The sequence below is a fragment of the Oncorhynchus masou genome, chromosome 25 (assembly GCF_036934945.1).
Source record: "Oncorhynchus masou masou isolate Uvic2021 chromosome 25, UVic_Omas_1.1, whole genome shotgun sequence".
NCBI classification, from domain to species: domain Eukaryota; kingdom Metazoa; phylum Chordata; class Actinopteri; order Salmoniformes; family Salmonidae; genus Oncorhynchus; species Oncorhynchus masou.
In genome coordinates this window covers 27,269,129-27,286,954 of record NC_088236.1, presented here as the reverse complement: position 1 = coordinate 27,286,954, position 17,826 = coordinate 27,269,129, and the positions used below count along the sequence as shown (strand labels likewise).

Below are 17,826 nucleotides of genomic sequence, written 5' to 3'. Positions count from 1 at the left end.
TTACTGAGGGAAGGAGGTTGTTGGCCAAGATCTCGCGATACATGGCCCCATCCATCCTCCCCTCAATACGGTGCAGTCGTCCTGTCCCCTTTTTTTTACACCTTTATTTTACTAGGCAAGTCAGTTAAGAACAAATTCTTATTTTCAATGACGGCCTAGGAACAGTGGGTTAACTGCCTGTTCAGGGGCAGAACGACAGATTTGTCCCTTGTCAGCTCGGGGATTCGAACTTGCAACCTTTCGGTTACTAGTCCAACGCTCTAACCACTAGGCTACCCTGCTGCAGAAAAGCATCCTCAAAGAATGATGTTTTCACCTCCATGCTTCACAGTTGGGATGGTGTTCTTGGGGTTGTACTCATCCTTCTTCCTCCAAACACAGCGAGTGGGGTTTGACCAAAAATCTCTATTTTTGTCTCATCAGACCACATGACCTTCTCCCATTCCTCTGGATCATCCAGATGGTCATGGGCAAACTTCAGACAGGCCTGGACATGCGCTGGCATGAGCAGGGGGACCTTGCGTGCACTGCAGGATTTTAATCCATGACGGCGTAGTGTGTTACTAATGGTTTTCTTTGAGACCGTGGTCCGAGCTCTCTTCAGGTCATTGACCAGGTCCTGCCGTGTAGTTCTGGGCTGATCCCTCACCTTCCTCATGATCATTGATGCCCCACGAGGTGAGATCCATTTTCTAATAATTGCGCCAACAGTTGTTGCCTTCTCACCAAGCTGCTTGCATATTGTCCTGTAACCCGTCCCAGCCTTGTTCAGGTGTACAATTTTATCCCTGATGTCCTTATACAGCTCGCTGGTCTTGGCCATTGTGGAGAGGTTGGAGTCTGTTTGATTGAGTGTGTGGACAGGTGCAGTTAACACAGGTAATGAGTGGAGAACAGGAGGGCTTCTTAAAGAAAAATTAACAGGTCTGTGAGAGCCGGAATTCTCACTGGTTGGTAGGTGATCAAATACTTATGTCATGCAATAAAACGCAAATTAATTACTTAAAAGCCATACAATGCGATTTCCTGGATTTTTGTTTTAGATTCCGTCTCTCACAGTTGAAGTGTACCTATGATAAAAAATTACAGACCTCTACATGCTTTGAAAGTAAGAAAACTTGCAAAATCGGCAGTATCAAATACTCGTTCTCCCCTGAATATCCATCCTGCCCTGCCTATCTAAAGTCTTCGAAAGCCAAGTTAATAAACAGATCACTGAACATTTAGAATCTCACCATACCTTCTCCGCTGCGCAATCCGGCTTCCGAGCCGGTCAAGGGTGCACCTCAGCAACGTTCAAGGTACTAAACGATATCATAACCGCCATCGATAAAAGACAGTACTGGGCAGCAGTCTTCATCGACCTGGCCAAGGCTTTCGACTCTGTCAATCACCGTATTCTTATCGGCAGACTCAATAGCCTTGGTTTATCTGACGACTGCCTCGCCTGGTTCACCAACTACTTTGCAGACAAAGTTCAGTGTGTCAAATCGGAGGGCATGTCGTCCGGACCTCTGGCGGTCTCTATGTGGGTACCGCAGGGTTCAATTCTCGGGCCGACTCTTTTCTCTGTATATAAAAATGATGTCGCTCTTGCTGAGGGCGATTCCCTGATCCACCTCTACGCAGACGAAACCATTCTGTATACTTCTGGCCCTTCTTTGGCCACTGTGCTAACTAACCTCCAAATGAGCTTCAATGCCATACAACTCCTTCCATGGCCTCCAACTGCTCTTAAACGCTAGTAAAACCAAATGGATGCTTTTCAACCGTTCTCTGCCCCGCACCTGCCTGCCAGACTAGCATCACCACCCTGGACGGTTCCAACCTAGAATATGTGGACAATATAAATACCTAGGTGTCTGGCTAGACTGTAAACTCTCCTTCCAGACTCATTAAACATCTCCAATCCAAAATCAAATCTACAGTCGGCTTTCTATTTCCCAACAAAGCCTTCACTCACGCCGCCAAATTTAGCCTAGTAAAACTGACTATCCTACCGATCCTTGACTTCGGCTATGTCATTTACAAAATAGCTTCCATTACTCTCCTCTGCAAACTGGATGCAGTCTATCACAATGTCATCTGTTTTGTTACCAAAAGCTCCTTATACCACTCACCACTGCGACCTGTATGCTCCAGTCGGCTGGCCCTCACTACATATTCGTCGCCAGACCCACTGGCTCCTGGTCATCTATAAGTCTATGCTTGGTAAAGCTCCGCCTGATCTCAGTTCACTGGTCACGATAACAACACCCACCCGTAGCACACATTCCAGCAGGTATCTCTCACTGGTTATCCCCAAAGCAAACACCTCATTTGGCCCCCTTTCCTTCCAGTTCTCTGCTGCCAGTGACTGGAACGAATTGCAAAAATCACGGAAGTTGGAGACTTATTTGCCTCACCAACTTTAAACCTCAACTATCTGAGCAGCTAACTGATCATTATATCCTCATGCCTTTTGCACACACTGTATATAGACTTTCTTTTCTCTACTGTGTCATTGCAAATGAGAACTTGTTCTCAACTAGCCTACCTGGTTAAATAAAAGATGAAATACATTTTTTTTTTAAATAAATCCCTGAGACACAGCCAGGGTCTGGTAGCGGGCCAGGCAGGCGGTGGCTGTATTGAGTAAGGTGCATGGCTGTATTGAGTAAGGTGCATGGCTGTATTGAGTAAGGTGCATGGCTGTATTGAGTAAGGTGCATGGCTGTGGCTGTGTGATGACAGGCCAGAGGATCGGCTTCCCAAGATCATAGCGGAGTCAGATGACACGGTCCACCAATGGCATGCTCTGGTTACAAGCTGTCAAAACCACACAGGCAGAACTTACTGTATATCAGGCCATGGGTGGCTGACATTGGGGCCCCGCTGAACCAGACATGCAGGAACACCACCAGGCTCTGTGTGTGCACACGTCTGCTGCAGCCAGACATCTACTACTGACCACTTACAACACTAATAACAACTAATGCTGTTACTGAGGGACATCACAGACCAGAGACCCCATTGGCGTCAAGAAGTGTCTGACCTTCTACACTTTAATTAAACTAATTATGGGGGGGTGGGGGTGGGTTTGGTCCGACATGAACAATGTTCCGCTGGCCTAGGGCCAGTAAAAACACATCATGCCAGTGGATCTCTTGAGTCACTGGCCCGACATGTTTTTACTGGCTGTAACGTTCCAGTTCAACATTTACCTGCTCTGTCACAGTCTACCATTGTAGACTAAAGACAGAGAAGTCATGATATTTGTATGAGCAATATGATCAGCCTCTCGTCATAACTTAAAGAAACTAGGCCTACGTGAGTTGATGCCTTCACACAGCACACGTGAGCCATCCAAATCAAACAATCCACTCAGTTTATTTTAGGGAAAGTGATTCACAGAAGTAAACCTTCAATTGTGAACATACTAGCAATATGCTAGCTAGTCTGCAAAAAGAAACCTAGCATTGGGCCTAGCCAGTCAATGTCTCGTTTGGAACCTTTGCCCCTTCGTATTTTGACGCAAAAAAAAAATCAAAATGACATGCTTAAAAATAAATCAATGCAAGAATAGGCTAATGACTTGCATTTAATTACATTACACCATTTTTTCATACATCATAACCTAATGTAGCCAATTAATAGCTGAATATATAGAGAGAGAAAGCATGCCAACCTGCATGACCCCAGGAGTGGGTGTTCAGTCAACTGTTTACAACCAAACACTGTCCAAATGCTGTTAATCTCCAAGCTGAGGATAGAGCAAAGTGGTCTGAGCGCTTTAAGGCCCTTATATGGAGCGGAGCAGCACAGAGAGGTCCTGTCCCCAGAGGCCTTTGGTTTAGTTTGTGTTGTACACAATGCTATAATAACCAAGATAGCCTGCCAGCCTATAGTGATGGTTGGGAAACCTCACTCAGGGAGAGCAGACACAATCATCCCAGTTGCTCAGACACTAACAGTGTTTGTCCTCCCTGTAGTGAAATCTGAAATGCAAATGTATGTTTATTTACTGTATGCAAAACAGACATTTTAACTGGAAAACAACCTTGCTGTTAAAAGGGGCAAAGCTGAAGTAGAAAAGGCTTGCCTGGCTGGCCTTTGCCAGCCATCAGGAACAGCCTAGCTTCCAAAGGCATTGTAACACTACCCACCCTATCCTCCTAGGTCCCAGGTCCTGCTTGTATCATATATCTGAAGCTGGTTTGGATGCTTTCCTCTAAAAATACCCTTTAATACCCAAAAAGGGATACTTTGGGACTTTTTCTACTTCCCACTAGTCAGATGAACTCGTGGATACCATGTGTGTCTCAGTAACTTCCTTCAAACTGCATGCAAACTACACAACAAAGTTTGTGGACACCTGCTCATCAACCATCTCATTCCAAAATCATGGGCATTAATATGGGGTTGGTCTCCAGTTTGTTGCTATAACAGCCTCCACTCTTCTGGGAAGGATTTCCACTAGAAGTTAGAATATTGCTGCAGCCACCAGAGCATTAGAGGTCAAAGACTGGTGTTGGGGGAAAAGGCCTGGCTCACAGTCGGCGTTCCAATTCATCCCAAAGGGAGTTCGATGGAGTTGAGGTCAGGGCTCTGTGCAGACCAGTCAAGTTATTCCACACCGATCAACAAACCATTTCTGCATGGACCTCACTTCGTGCACGGGGGTATTGTCATGATGAAACAGGAAAGGGCGTTCCGCAAACTTTTGCCACAAAGCTGGAAGCACAGAATCATCTAGAATGTCCTTGTATGCTGTAGCGCTAAGATGTCCCTTCACTGGAACTAAGGGGGCTAGCACAAAACATGAAAAACAGCCCCAGACCATTTTTTCCTCCTCTACCAAACTTTACAGTTGGCACTATGTATTGGGGCAGGTAGCGTTCTCCTGGCATCTGCCAAACCCAGATTCGTCCTTCAGACTGTCAGATGGTGATTCCGCACTCCAGAGAAGGCATTTCCACTGCTCCAGAGTCCAACGGTGGCAAGCTTTACAGTTGTCACTTAGCATTTCACATGGTGAGCTTAAGCTTGTGCGGCTCCTCGGACATGGAAACCCATTTCATGAAGCTCCTGACAAACAGTTCTTGTGCCGACGCTGCGTCCAGAGTCAGTTTGGAAATCAGTAGTGAGTGTTGCAACAGAGAACAAACAATTTATACATGCTGCAGCACTCAGCTGTTCCATTGTGAGCTTGCCTACCACTTGTTGCTCCTAGATGTCGTCATTTCACTTACAGTTGACCGGGGAAGCTCTATCTGGGCAGAAATTTGACAAACTGACTTCTTGGAAAGGTGGCATTCTATGACGATGCCATGTCACTAAGATCTTCAGAAGTAGTAAGGCCATTTTAGGGCCAATGTTTGTCTATGGAGATTGCATAAAGTTGAGCAGACACCCATGCACTTGTCAGCAACAGGTGTGGCTGAAATAGCCGAATCCACTCATTTGAAGGGGTGTCCACAACCCAGTGGCTAACTAGCGCCAGCCCAGCGGCTAACTAGCGAAACTAATGCTATTACCATAAATGTCCAGTCAATGCGCCAACACTAGTTAGCGATGGCTCGCGAAACTACCTCTAACTTTCATACTGAATGCAGATACATAAAAAAAGTATCCACATGTTCATCGGACTCTAAGTAGACAAATGGCTTCCCTAGCAATATCCCATAGTATCCCTTCAAGTAATATTATCCTCCTACATCATCGCCACGGTGAGTACACCATCACCCGGCCACTGAGGATATAGTAAAGAGCCAACAGGCACAAATAACAAAAAGGTGGATTTTAGCTGCTACAGTATTCTGTGGTACTGTGTTGTCCCTCACTAAAAGAAGATAAATGACAATAATGAACTGTACATCTGACAGCTGGTTAATTTAAGGTCATTAAAACAACTGCCGCTGAGCTGACGGGACTTTTGCTTTCTTTCTGTTCAAAATATAGGAGAGGTGAACACAGACTTGACTTACTAGCAAACCATTTAATTGATACAAAGATGGCACTTATTATGATCTTCAGAATAGTGAATCTGTAGTATCGGTCTCCCACATCTGGGCCAGTCAGACTGCAGTCTCTCTCTCCACTGACCACCACCAGTATGTACTGCTGCCTGCAATGCTGAGCAACCCAGAATCCATCCAATCTCACACAGCAAAAAATCCCCATCTGTCCACAACCTGAAACACGTCAATGTGATGCTGCTACTGATACACAAAATGCTGTTGCTTTCTCCTCATGAATGACTAAGGGAAATATGTAGGCTCTCGAACACGCACACATAAATACAAAAATATATAACTGCAGGGTTGGGATTTGTATGTGGCCAATGTGTGATTTCCCCTGGATGTGTGTGGGTCTGAGCAGTAAATTTTGCTGTGTGTGACGTGCCTGGTTGTTCCTTGCAAACAGGGCGAGTTGAAACTGACTCTAGGAAGGAGGGGGGCTGGCCCAGGCCAAAGCCACGCAGACACACACACACACTCCGTCATGTCCCCAGGGGGAGGTGTGGGAAGTGTGTGTCAAAGCCACAGATGTAAGGACAGGTCAAACTAGGCCAAAGCCCAAATCTGCTCAGGCAGCAATAGCACATATGAATGTATAAACCTCTGTTGCTTGACATTAGTTTCCTTGCGAAACCCACTGACAGATCTATGCAATGCAGTTGTTATAGTCAATAATCTGACTCACCTTGTTAAGAGGGAGGACCAGGAAGGCCCCGCCCCCGCTGGCCTCTATGATGATGGCGACAAACTTGGGGTTGACGGCGCAGAACGAGCTGTCCCATGTGACCCGTGACACTCTGATGTCATCATAGCACTGGTCATTCTTCAACGCCTGGCCAAAGACATGACGGAATTTGCTCGCTCGCACAACTCGCCTGAACATATCTGGATAGAAGACGGGGGGAGGGGAGAAAAGTTGGGGTTTAAGTTTGGAAACTGTCACTCACAATCAAAGGGAAAAGACAAAACCAAGCAGTCAGGGATTTTAGGCCTGTAACATCTCAAATGACAATTCTTTAAAGAAAGAAAAAAAAAACAGCATTTCACAAGGTGCTACATGGCTGAGAAGTAGAAAGGCTGCAGCTCTCACATGTATACGTGTTTACTGCTTGTGAGACATGGGTGCCTTGAACGTCCTGTCCCCTAGCTGTGGCTGCTACTCTGCAAGACAGATTGATTGCATGTGTGACTGAGCCCTTTACACATTCCCCTCCCAGATGTGAGTCTCAGCCTCAGTCAGACTAAGCTTTCATCCCAAATGGCACCCTATTCCCTATGGGTCCTGGTAAGAAGTAGTGCACTATATAGGGAATAGGGCGCCATTTGGGACATCACTACGGTAAGGTTCTACAGCAGCATAGTACAGCCAGAGAGAGGAGCCATATGACAGATCAGACTAACCCTCCTTCCCCATCCCTCTGACACACAACCAGGCTGACATTCAGCAGACATGTGCCAGCATGGGCGCCAATTATCTAGAGTTGAGCAATGAGCATAGCTCAGCTGTATCATTCCTTTGTTCCACCACCAGAATTAGGCCTACACTTGCTATTGTGTACTTCCTCATACACAGGCAACGAGGAACTAAATAACAACAGAGTAGGCAGAAATTAAGCCGAGAGAGCAAGACAGAAAGAGATGATAGCAAAGCTGGGCAACCAAAGCCTCCCTGAGTGAATTCCTGGATTGGAAAATAAATGTTAGCGTAGGCTTTGCCATGAAGGTTAAAGTGTAATCACAGTCTATTAAAACCAAGAGATAAAATGCTTGGCAGGGAGAAATGGTAATCCTCAAATAACCTCAGATATCTAGACATATACATGGATATTTATTTAAGCCCCACCCTGGCACATGAACATGTTTGACATAACATGTCACACAAGGCTCACACCTCATCACATTTCATTTGTTTTTCTTTCATCTTGCATTATGCCAACTATCAAACAACTTAGAAATACAAGAACCATCTTCCATCCATTGAATAGCTCACCTACTTAAGTGCCATTTCCCAACGAAAATAATACATGTTTAATTCAAATATAAAACAGTCAGGGACTTGGGTAGGTTGTTCAGCTGAAATTCTCACCCAGGAATAAAATCTGTTAATTAACAGATGAGGGCGCTTTGGACAACATATCTTTTTAACAGCTACAATTGAAGTCACATCTGAGAGGACAATAAGTAGTAACCTAGTTTTCAAAGATAGCAAGAGGATAAGGGCAATTCCTTGGTAACAGAATTACGCAGTCTCATCTCTTTAAAATACATGCCAAACAATTATTTCAAAGTTAAAACCATACAACTCCTGTAAATGAGTTTGTCAAATGTGGTGGAAATGAAAAGTAATCCTTCTGCATAGAGTTGTATGGTTGGTTAAACTTTGGTGTTTCAATCGTTTTTGTTTGGTATACATTTTAAAGTGAACAATCCGAGACTCAGGTGTATTTCCGTTACCATGGAATTGTCCATAACTAATCACAAAACTGGGCCACGGTCTTAGTTTATTAACTAAGCCTATAGTACCCCTTGCAACAGAAAAGTGAATGCTGCCATCATTATGTCATTGAATACAATGACAAAACCACATTGTGTGCAGACAGGTGTGAAACTGTCGTGTGGGCTCAAATTAATGTTTTTGCGCGATATTCCAAACGCCTGTATCGCAGAATCAAGGATATTCAAATTTTTAGTTTTTATGAATGTTTACGACCGCTTGTACTCATGTCTTTTAGGTCTGGTTTTGTTCGCTCCTTCTGTGCACCTTCCCATTCACACCAGAGATCTGTATATGACGATATGCTCATGTCTCCGCCCAAACAATGGGAGTCGTTGTCCCAAACGCGGGAAGGCAGGCGACAAGTTTAGGTTCAAAATAAGCAACAAACACATAGAAATGCATTAAGCTTCACACGTGATCCCTCATTCGCCTCTGTCTCCCAAGCCCCTCCCCCTCACAACAACAAAGATGAGGGATCACGTGTTCCGCTCTGACAAACGGTTTCAACACGCTCTTTGCATTTGAGGTTTGGTTAAACAGAAATCTGTCATATAGTCACTGAAACACATGGAGATATTATTTTACTGTAATAGAGAAGTTAACATTTAGAACTATATCCTGTTTATATTTAAACTCTAAATTTGAGCAGATTAAAACATATGTACCAATGAACATTCATTCTGGAAAATGAAATGCTCAATGTCACGGGCGCATTACGGTATCACATATCGCTAGCAGCATTTTAGTAAAATAAAGATGGTTTTACAAGCCGTTTAGTCTTTTATAAAATGTGCAATAAGAATAAAACAAGTATATAAAGGGATTGGCAAATCGTTCTCATTCTGAGAAGGTAGGCCACTTGATTTCAACATTTAAACAAAGTGGAAAGGCTAGCATGCTGTTCAAACATTTACATTTACATTTAAGTCATTTAGCAGACGCTCTTATCCAGAGCGACTTACAAACAGTTGGAGACAGACAAGGGTGTGTTCATAACAATTCAACAGTTTTTCTTTGTAAGCTGAATTCGGAGCTTGTGAAATTATACCTAGATTTAAGTTGACTAAACATGTAATATTAGCTGGCTACTCACTAGCTTGTGCTGGAGAGATCGTTTATGAGACCGGTACTAATGCCTGCTACATTATTCGTGAATGTGCATTATTCATGGTTCTGGTTACATTTGTTAGAAAAATTGCATTTTTATAGACGATCTGAATGCAAGATCAGTGATCACAAAAAAAGCAGGTAAAACTATTTTGATAAAATATTAAATTAGTAGTGGGTCTTACGGTTGTGGAAGGCATATATTCCACCAAGGTATAATTACAAGCTCTGAATTCATTAGTTTATTGCTGACCATTTTAAAATGCTGTGTATTTGACCTTCAAAGTTGTACAACAAAGCTTAGAGAAAACATTTATCTAGATATATTTGTGAATCACCCATAAGTCTGAAAAACATTGAGATATGAGTTTTACGCCATATCACTCAGCCCTAACTCTCGGTTGACTGGATTAATACATAGTTATTCAACAACTCAAATCACCTCTCCTTTTACACCCGATTTGGCAAATAGTCTGTGTATAACTTCAACAGATGAAATACAGTGTTGTTGAGGCAACCAGGTAAGGGAGAAGAAACTAGGTCCTACATCATATAGCCACATCCTTTCTCTGGGACATAGTATGGCATCTAGCCTACAACTGTTTAGTTTAGCCTGAGAAAGAAGTCTCTCACTTAGAAGTCTCTCTCCTGAGATCCTCAAAAGGTTCTACAGCTGCAACATCGTGAGCATCCTGACTGGTTGCATCACTGCCTGGTACAGCAATTGCTCGGCCTCTGACCGCAAGGCACTACAGAAGGTAGTGTATACGGCCCAGTACATCACTGGGGCAAAGCTGCCTGCCATCCAGGACCTCTACACCAGGCGTGTCAGAGGAAGGCCCTAAAAATTGTCAAAGACTCCAGCCACCCCAGTCATAGACTGTTCTCTCTACTACCGCATGGCAAGCGGTACCGGAGTGCCAAGTCTAGGACAAAAAGGCTTCTCAACAGTTTTTACCCCCAAGCCATAAGACTCCTGAACAGGTAATCAAATGGTTACCCAGACTATTTGCACTGTGTGCCACCCCCCAACCCCTCTTTTACGCTGCTGCTGCTACTCTGTTTATCAGATATACAAAGTCACTTTACATTCATGTACATACTACCTCAATTGGGCCGACCAACCAGTGCTCCCGCACATTGGCTAATCTGCATTGTGTCCCGCCACCCACCACCCGCCTACCCCTCTTTTACGCTACTGCTACTCTCTTTATCATATATACATAGTCACTTTAACCATATCTACATGTACATACTACCGCAATCAGCCTGACTAAACGGTGTCTGTATGTAGCCTCGCTACTATATATAGCCTGTCTTTTTATTTCTTTACTTACCCATTGTTCACCTAATAGCTTTTTTGCACTATTGGTTGGAGCCTGTAAGTAAGCATTTCACTATATGAATACCTGTTGTATTCGGCGCATGTGACAAATAAACTTTGATTTGATCTGACCTTCAGATCTGTGTAGTCTAGCCATGATCCACTGATATGATGCACGACCACCAAGCAGAACAAGGCCATCTACTATTCACATCCTAAATCACTGATGAAGCAGGGCATGTGGTGTTGCCGGTGTGTCAGAGGCAAAACGAGAGGATTTACTCAAGCCAAAATCTGCCCATGTGAGATTCTCCCATTTTTGTATGGAGTTCTAGGAGTGTGTTGCATTACATGAGGCTTAGTTGATCAACTTACTGATACAAGTTGATGCATGTGGCTTTCTGGACACTTAAAAAAAAAACTATTTAGGTGTACCTGTTTACATGCATATCTGCCCTCTCATTGGCTAGAGGGCAGATACGTATGTTCTCGCATTCATTCAATCATTGAGGACATGCATTTCCATTGTTAGAGCAGTCACTCTTATCTTGTCAATATAGTAGATCATCTTTGGTGTCAGTCAGGCAGGAAGTCCTTCCTATGGAGGGGTATGGCACAGGCAGATAATATGCAACACTACTTCCACTGTTAACCCTTGTGGAATACAAGCTCAGATTCTTCCATCACCACCCTCCTCACCATGCTACAGGCAGTTGGGCACACAGCCCATGTATCCCCCATGCTGGAGCTTAAGGAGGGAAGGACCTTGTCAGTAAAAGTTAAATGGGTAGGCTATACAGTCAATGACTCGTTCTGCTATGCATTAGTCCTTATTTGTTACATCGATGTTAACAAGGGGAATTATCCACACTGTTGGAGCTAGAAACACAAGCATTTCGCTACACCCGCAATAACATCTGCTAAACACGTGTATGTGACAAATACAATGATGCTGACCCTCACCTTCTAACCTATGATCTTCATACTTCAATCTGCTTGTTTCTCAAACCAACAAACAGAAGAAAACGGGAAATTGTACTTCCTCAGTGTGAGGGCCGTTTCGGCAAAAATACTCAACAAGGATGACTTTGTTTTAGGAAATGAAAGACCCCAAGACCCAGTCTGCCCACCCTCCCACTGGGGATCTACCACAGTGCTTCTCTGTAATGGCAAGCAGCTCTGTAGTCACTTAAAAATCAACCACCATTTCCTCTGGGAGGCCACATGCCTTGTTCACCAGGTCCAAACCAACCCAAACAGACACCCTCTCCTGTTGACCTCTTCATTACCTCTGTTGTCATGCTTCAGGCTCAGCCAAGGCCACCCTACTATGGAACAGTGGGTTAACAGAAAACTAACCCCTATTAGAAAATGTGTTCTGAGAGACTGAGCTAAGAAATACATGCGATAAGAAAAAAAGTGTATCATTTTTGATTAACATGAGGCTTACTCAGACTTTTCCACACAAAGCTTTGAAAATGTGTCATAACAGCTGTATGGGCCAATATGGCCACCTAACAACACTTAAAGCCTCACAGGGTGTCTTCCATGGTCCTCCATGGCTTTTCCGCACAATATGATTGTGTGCTGCTGGTTCATAAACTGATGTAGATGGAGAGAGAAAAACCCACATCATTTGAACAATCTAGCGTATTGTCCTGCAAAAAGTATAAACCCACTACATTGAGTGACACAGGACAGATTAGGCCTTCAACCAGCTGGGAGCGGTGGGGAATTGCCATGGCATTTGGACATTTGTAAATAGAAAAATCGCATAAAATGTCCTTAATCATTTGATGTTTTGGCATGTCAAACTGTGCAGTTTGAGCCCTCTTGGTCTAGATTGGTTTGTGTGGTCTGAAGGTTGGGTAATGCCAATCAGCTTTAGGGGCACAGTGAGCAGTGTGTCGCACCATCATGCCGACCTAAACCGTACTGTGCTAGCACAGTAGGCCTACTGCTCGTTTCACCTCAGCTGTGTGAAAAGGGCTAAATGTGACCCCAGTCTTGTATGTCCTCATTATGCCAAGGCTGAGGGAACAGAGTGGAAACAGCTGGCTTTAGAGCAGCCCAGTACAGAACATTGCTATAACCTGTACGGGTTTCCATCAAGCTGCCTGAACCTGCATATTCCATACTGAGAGCTTGTGATCCAACAGAGAACACGTGCCAACTCCAGTTAAGACCGTCTTAAAAAGGCATGATACTGTAAGACATGTAGAAATGCCAGACATTTTAGTTCTCTATGGTGCAAAGATGCATAAAACAGCTTACATCAGGAACAAAGTCGTGGTGCCCATGTTAAAATGGGAAGGAACTGGTGTATGTGTATTTAGACACTGGCTATCAGACAGTCCTCAAGTGGATGACAAGCTAATTGAGGACCACAAATGTTCAATTAAAGCCTGTCTCTCTCTACTGGGTGTCTGATGGCACCATATGGTCTCTTGTCTGGAGGGAGCCAACTCTACAGAATAGGGGAGGCAATCATTGACTTGTGGTCTATTGTGAACAGCAGAACTCACCAGGGTCCTAGCTCAGTCAGAACAGTGGAGCCTGATTGGTCCCCTGAGTGTGTGCAGGACCATGGCTAATTATCACAGAAAGCCAGTCTCATTGGTGCATAGATGCTGAGGGGGGGGTACATGTGATACCTGTTCCATTTCGGCTGACGTACGGTTTAATAAATAACAAGGTCAACAGGGTTCCCCTCTGTCCGAGTGATCCATCTGCTGCAAACAGAAAACTTCCCAGGTCTACTACACATCATACACAGATGGAGTAGAATGAAACTATGCATGGATAATGAGCCGTTTGTTCCTGTAGTGACAGGACCTTTGCCAGCAGAGCAGCCCCAGTCAGACACTTATGGCTTGGCCTGGCCTGCTCATCACAGGCCCTGCCTGTATGGCTGTCCCACCCATTAGACCCTGGGCTTCCCTCCGAGTCAGACAAATATCCTGCTGCTTCAGTTTGGTCACCACACCGGCCTGCCTGACCAGAATGCATAATGAGCATTCTCCATCCCTGGTGGGGAGCAATGCATGTTGGGACATCCTGCTACGTGCTACGGTCCTGCATCAGAGGTCAACGCAGGGTCACGGCTGCAGATCCTGGCAAATATGCTGCGAGTTAGGTGAGGCTGGGACATCTGACAGACAGCTGGACAGAGAGATGGTGGAAAAGCTCTGTGTTGCCAAATGCACCAGTGGTCTGCTCTCACCTAATCCATGAGTCAGCCATGCCTGAAGTTGAGACTGGATCGCAGTAAGATCTCCAGGCCATGTTTGCAAACACAGATGCTGCTTAGCAACATCAGTAAAATACCAGACACGGAATGTTTAAAAACGTCAAGCATTTATGAGAGGTGTTTGTCATGACCACAGCACAGTTAATTAGGCCTCATGTCCATGAGCAGTATTTGAAGACAAGCTGCTCACAGATCAATTGAACCAGTAGAGTGGAATGCCCAATTTCATGCCATGAATCACACACAGATATCACATTTCCATAAACAATAAGAGGGAACATGCCATTATCCAAAAAGTCTCCACACATACAAGAAAATAAACATTGAAGGGGCAATATCAGGCTACTGCTCGGAGGACAGAGCAGGACTGGCAGTACAGTAGTGACAGTGTAGCAGTCACTGTACCATAGCTCTACAATGACTAATATGAAGAGATTAGTGGTGTGAAAAAGGGCTCATAATGTGTGCTAAATGTGACTGAAGAATTTGTAAGCATTACAGCGTCAGAGAGGGACCATGCAGTGTTCAGAACTAAGCCAGTCTTTAGCTGCCAATCAAGAAGCAAAGCTCTGTGAGAACTTCTGAGAACAGAAAAGATGTTAGGCTAGGCCAAATTAGGATACTCTGGCAAGTGTAAGAAGATCATGCAGTTCTGCTTGCTGAATCTGGTCCATACAACTTTAAATGTTTTTAAAATGTTCAGCTAGTGCATAGAAAACCCACATACGAAACATACTGTATGATTCAAAGGCAATGAATATGAAAAAGTTGACTGGAAGACAGGTGGCGTTTGACAACTTTGGTATACAACAGTGATAGCTGGGGTCGGTTGTTGAGGGAGTTCTGTAACAGAGCTCGGTCAGAGAGTCTTGCATGGCGGCGCACTGTTGCCTGGCTTTCCTATCCTCTACTTAAGCAATAATACGCAATGTTAAGCACTTGCTGGTCATTAGTTCTATTCGTATTGACTGCAATGTAAAGCAAAACCACTACCCAAGCACTGGTTGACAGTTCTAGAACAATGCAGGTTGCTATGGCAAAGCATGAGAGCTACTTATAAAAAAATGTAAACGTCACGAGCTACAACATGTTTTGATATACTTCCACCCGGTATGCCTACTTTGCAGTTAACATTTAATTGAGAAAGTTTTGGGTAGCGAATCTGTCAACCCACAAGACTGTTATCACATCAACTGGCTAGACACAGAGTGATAGACCAACACGTGCACCACAGACAGACGGGGCCAAAATTGTGGGAGCTTACTTGCGAGATGACAATTTGCAGTGGAACACGTGGAAATAGCATGTACTTTCAGAATTGTTTGGCAAGCGACGTGCGATCAATCTGCTATTGAGGCTCTTCCCACCTTGCCAACTAGCCAACTACACAGCAAACTCAATCACTTCAGACTGAAGTTGAAAAGACTGCATACTAGCTGTATTTCATTTCACATGTTTCCTATTGATATTTCTTTGTGTGTGTGTGTGTGTGTGTGTGTGTATGTGTGTGTGTGTGTGTGTATCCATAAAAATGATGCCAATCCATGATTTCGACTGACTGAGAAAAGCTGTCAGTCTGTCTCGTCCCGAATCCTGACACTATGGAGATCGAATTTCAATATTGCAAATGTTGAAGATAATGTCGACATGCTTTTTAAAAATGGAGATCAAGTTTAAATTCCATGGCTGGGCAGCTGAGTGTAGATCGTTTCAGTGTTGTGTTCAAGACCACCTAAAGTTAGACCGATTCAAGACCAAGACTGGAAAAATCCAAGTGAGTCCAATTCAAGACCATGATTGTAATTGTGTCAAATACAACCATAAAAGTTAAAAAATGTCCATTATTTCTGTGTTCATATTTCAGAAGAACATATGGATTATTTAGACCAGGGGTTCATAAACTTTTACAGCCTGAGACCCAAATAAGAAAGTGCTTTCCTGGGACCCAAGCTCATGAAAACATGCCCCTTTTTGTATTTATTATGGATCCCAGTAGCTACTCTTACTGGGGTCTGGCAGTTACACTATTATTATTTTTTATACATTGATTTCACAACACACGGACCTCAGGCCCCTACTCCACCACATAGCTACAATACAAAACCATACGTGTGACCTCAGAGCATGCGCAGAGCAGCCGGCTGGAGTGTTTACGGACATATTTAATCTCTCCCTAATCCAGTCTACCGTCACCACATTCTTCAAGATGTAAGAACGCTGGTCATTGACAATTGCTCAGCATTCAAAACCATAGTACCCTCCAAACGCATCATTAAGCTCGAGGCCCTAGGTCTTAACACCGTCCTGTGCAACACCGTCCTGTGCAACACCGTCCTGTGCAACACCGTCCTGTGCAACACCGTCCTGTGCAACACCGTCCTAGACTTCCTGACGGGCCGCCCTCAGGCGGTGAAGGTAGGAAACACCACCACTTCACTGATCCTCAACACTGGGGCCCCACAAGGATGCATGCTCAGCCCCCTCCTGTACTCCCATTTCACCCATAACTGCGTGGCCACGCACGCCTCCAACTCAATCACCAAGTTTGCAGTCGACACAACAGTAGTGGGCTTGATTACCAACAACGCCGAAACATCCTATAGGGAGGTGGTGAGGGCTCTGGAAGTATGGTGCCAGGAAAATAACCTCTCATCCAACGTCAACAAAACACAGTGGACTTAAGGAAACGGCAGAGGGAGCATCCCCCTATCCACGGGACTGTAGTGGAGAAGGTAGAACGCTTCAAGATCCTCAATGTACACATCAATGACAAACTGAAATGGTTGACCCACACAGACAGTGTGGTGAAGGCACAACAGCACCTCTTCAACCTCAGGAGGCTGAAGAAATGTGGCTCGTCACCCAAAACCCTGACAAACTTTTACAGATGCACAATTGAGAGCATCCTGTCGGTCTGCGTCACCACCTGGTACGGCAACTGCACCGCCCACAATCACAGGGCTCTGCAGAGGGTGGTGCTGTCTGCACAACACATTACCGGGGACAAACTACCTGCCCTCTAGGAGACCTAAACCACCCAATGTCACAGGAAGACCAAAAAGATCATCAACCACCCGAACCACTGCCTGTTCACCCTGCTATCATCCAGAAGGCGAGGTCAGTATACGTGCCTCAAAGCTGGGACAGAGACTGAAAAACAACTTCTTTCTCAAGGCAATCAGACTATTAAAATAGCCATCACTAGCACACTAGAGGCTGCTGCCCTATATACATAGACTTGGAATCACTGACCACTTTAATAAATGGAACGCTAGTAATAATATGGCGATGAGGTAGTTGGGTGCGCTATTTACAGATTAGCTGAGTACAGGTACAGTGATCGGTAAGCTGCTCTGATAGCTGATGCTTAACGTTAGAGGGGAAGATAAAACTCTAGCTTCAGTGATTTTTGCAATTTGTTCCTGTCATTGGCAGCAGATAACTCAAATGAAAGGCTGCCAAAGAAAGTGTTGGCTTTGGGGATGACCAGTAAAATCTACCTGCTGGTGCATGTGCTACGGGTGGGTGTTATGGTGACCAGTGAATTGAGAAGGCAGGGCCAACGAGAGCATACCTGTCGCAGTGGTGGTTAGTATATGGGGCTTTGGTGACAAAACGGATGGCACTGTGATAGCAAACTGGATGAAGT

At 44.5% G+C, this 17,826-nt stretch overlaps 1 protein-coding gene across 1 annotated transcript in view; it reads right to left on the bottom strand.

Moving 5' to 3' along the window:
• Positions 1-17,826, bottom strand: part of LOC135514021 (coronin-1C-A-like) — a 72,289-nt gene that overhangs the window by 30,473 nt on the left and 23,990 nt on the right. Inside the window, exon 2 of the mRNA XM_064937148.1 lies at positions 6,685-6,884. Coding sequence (XP_064793220.1) covers positions 6,685-6,882 — 198 coding nt within the window. The 5' untranslated portion in view covers positions 6,883-6,884. The remainder of the gene's footprint in view (positions 1-6,684; positions 6,885-17,826) is intronic.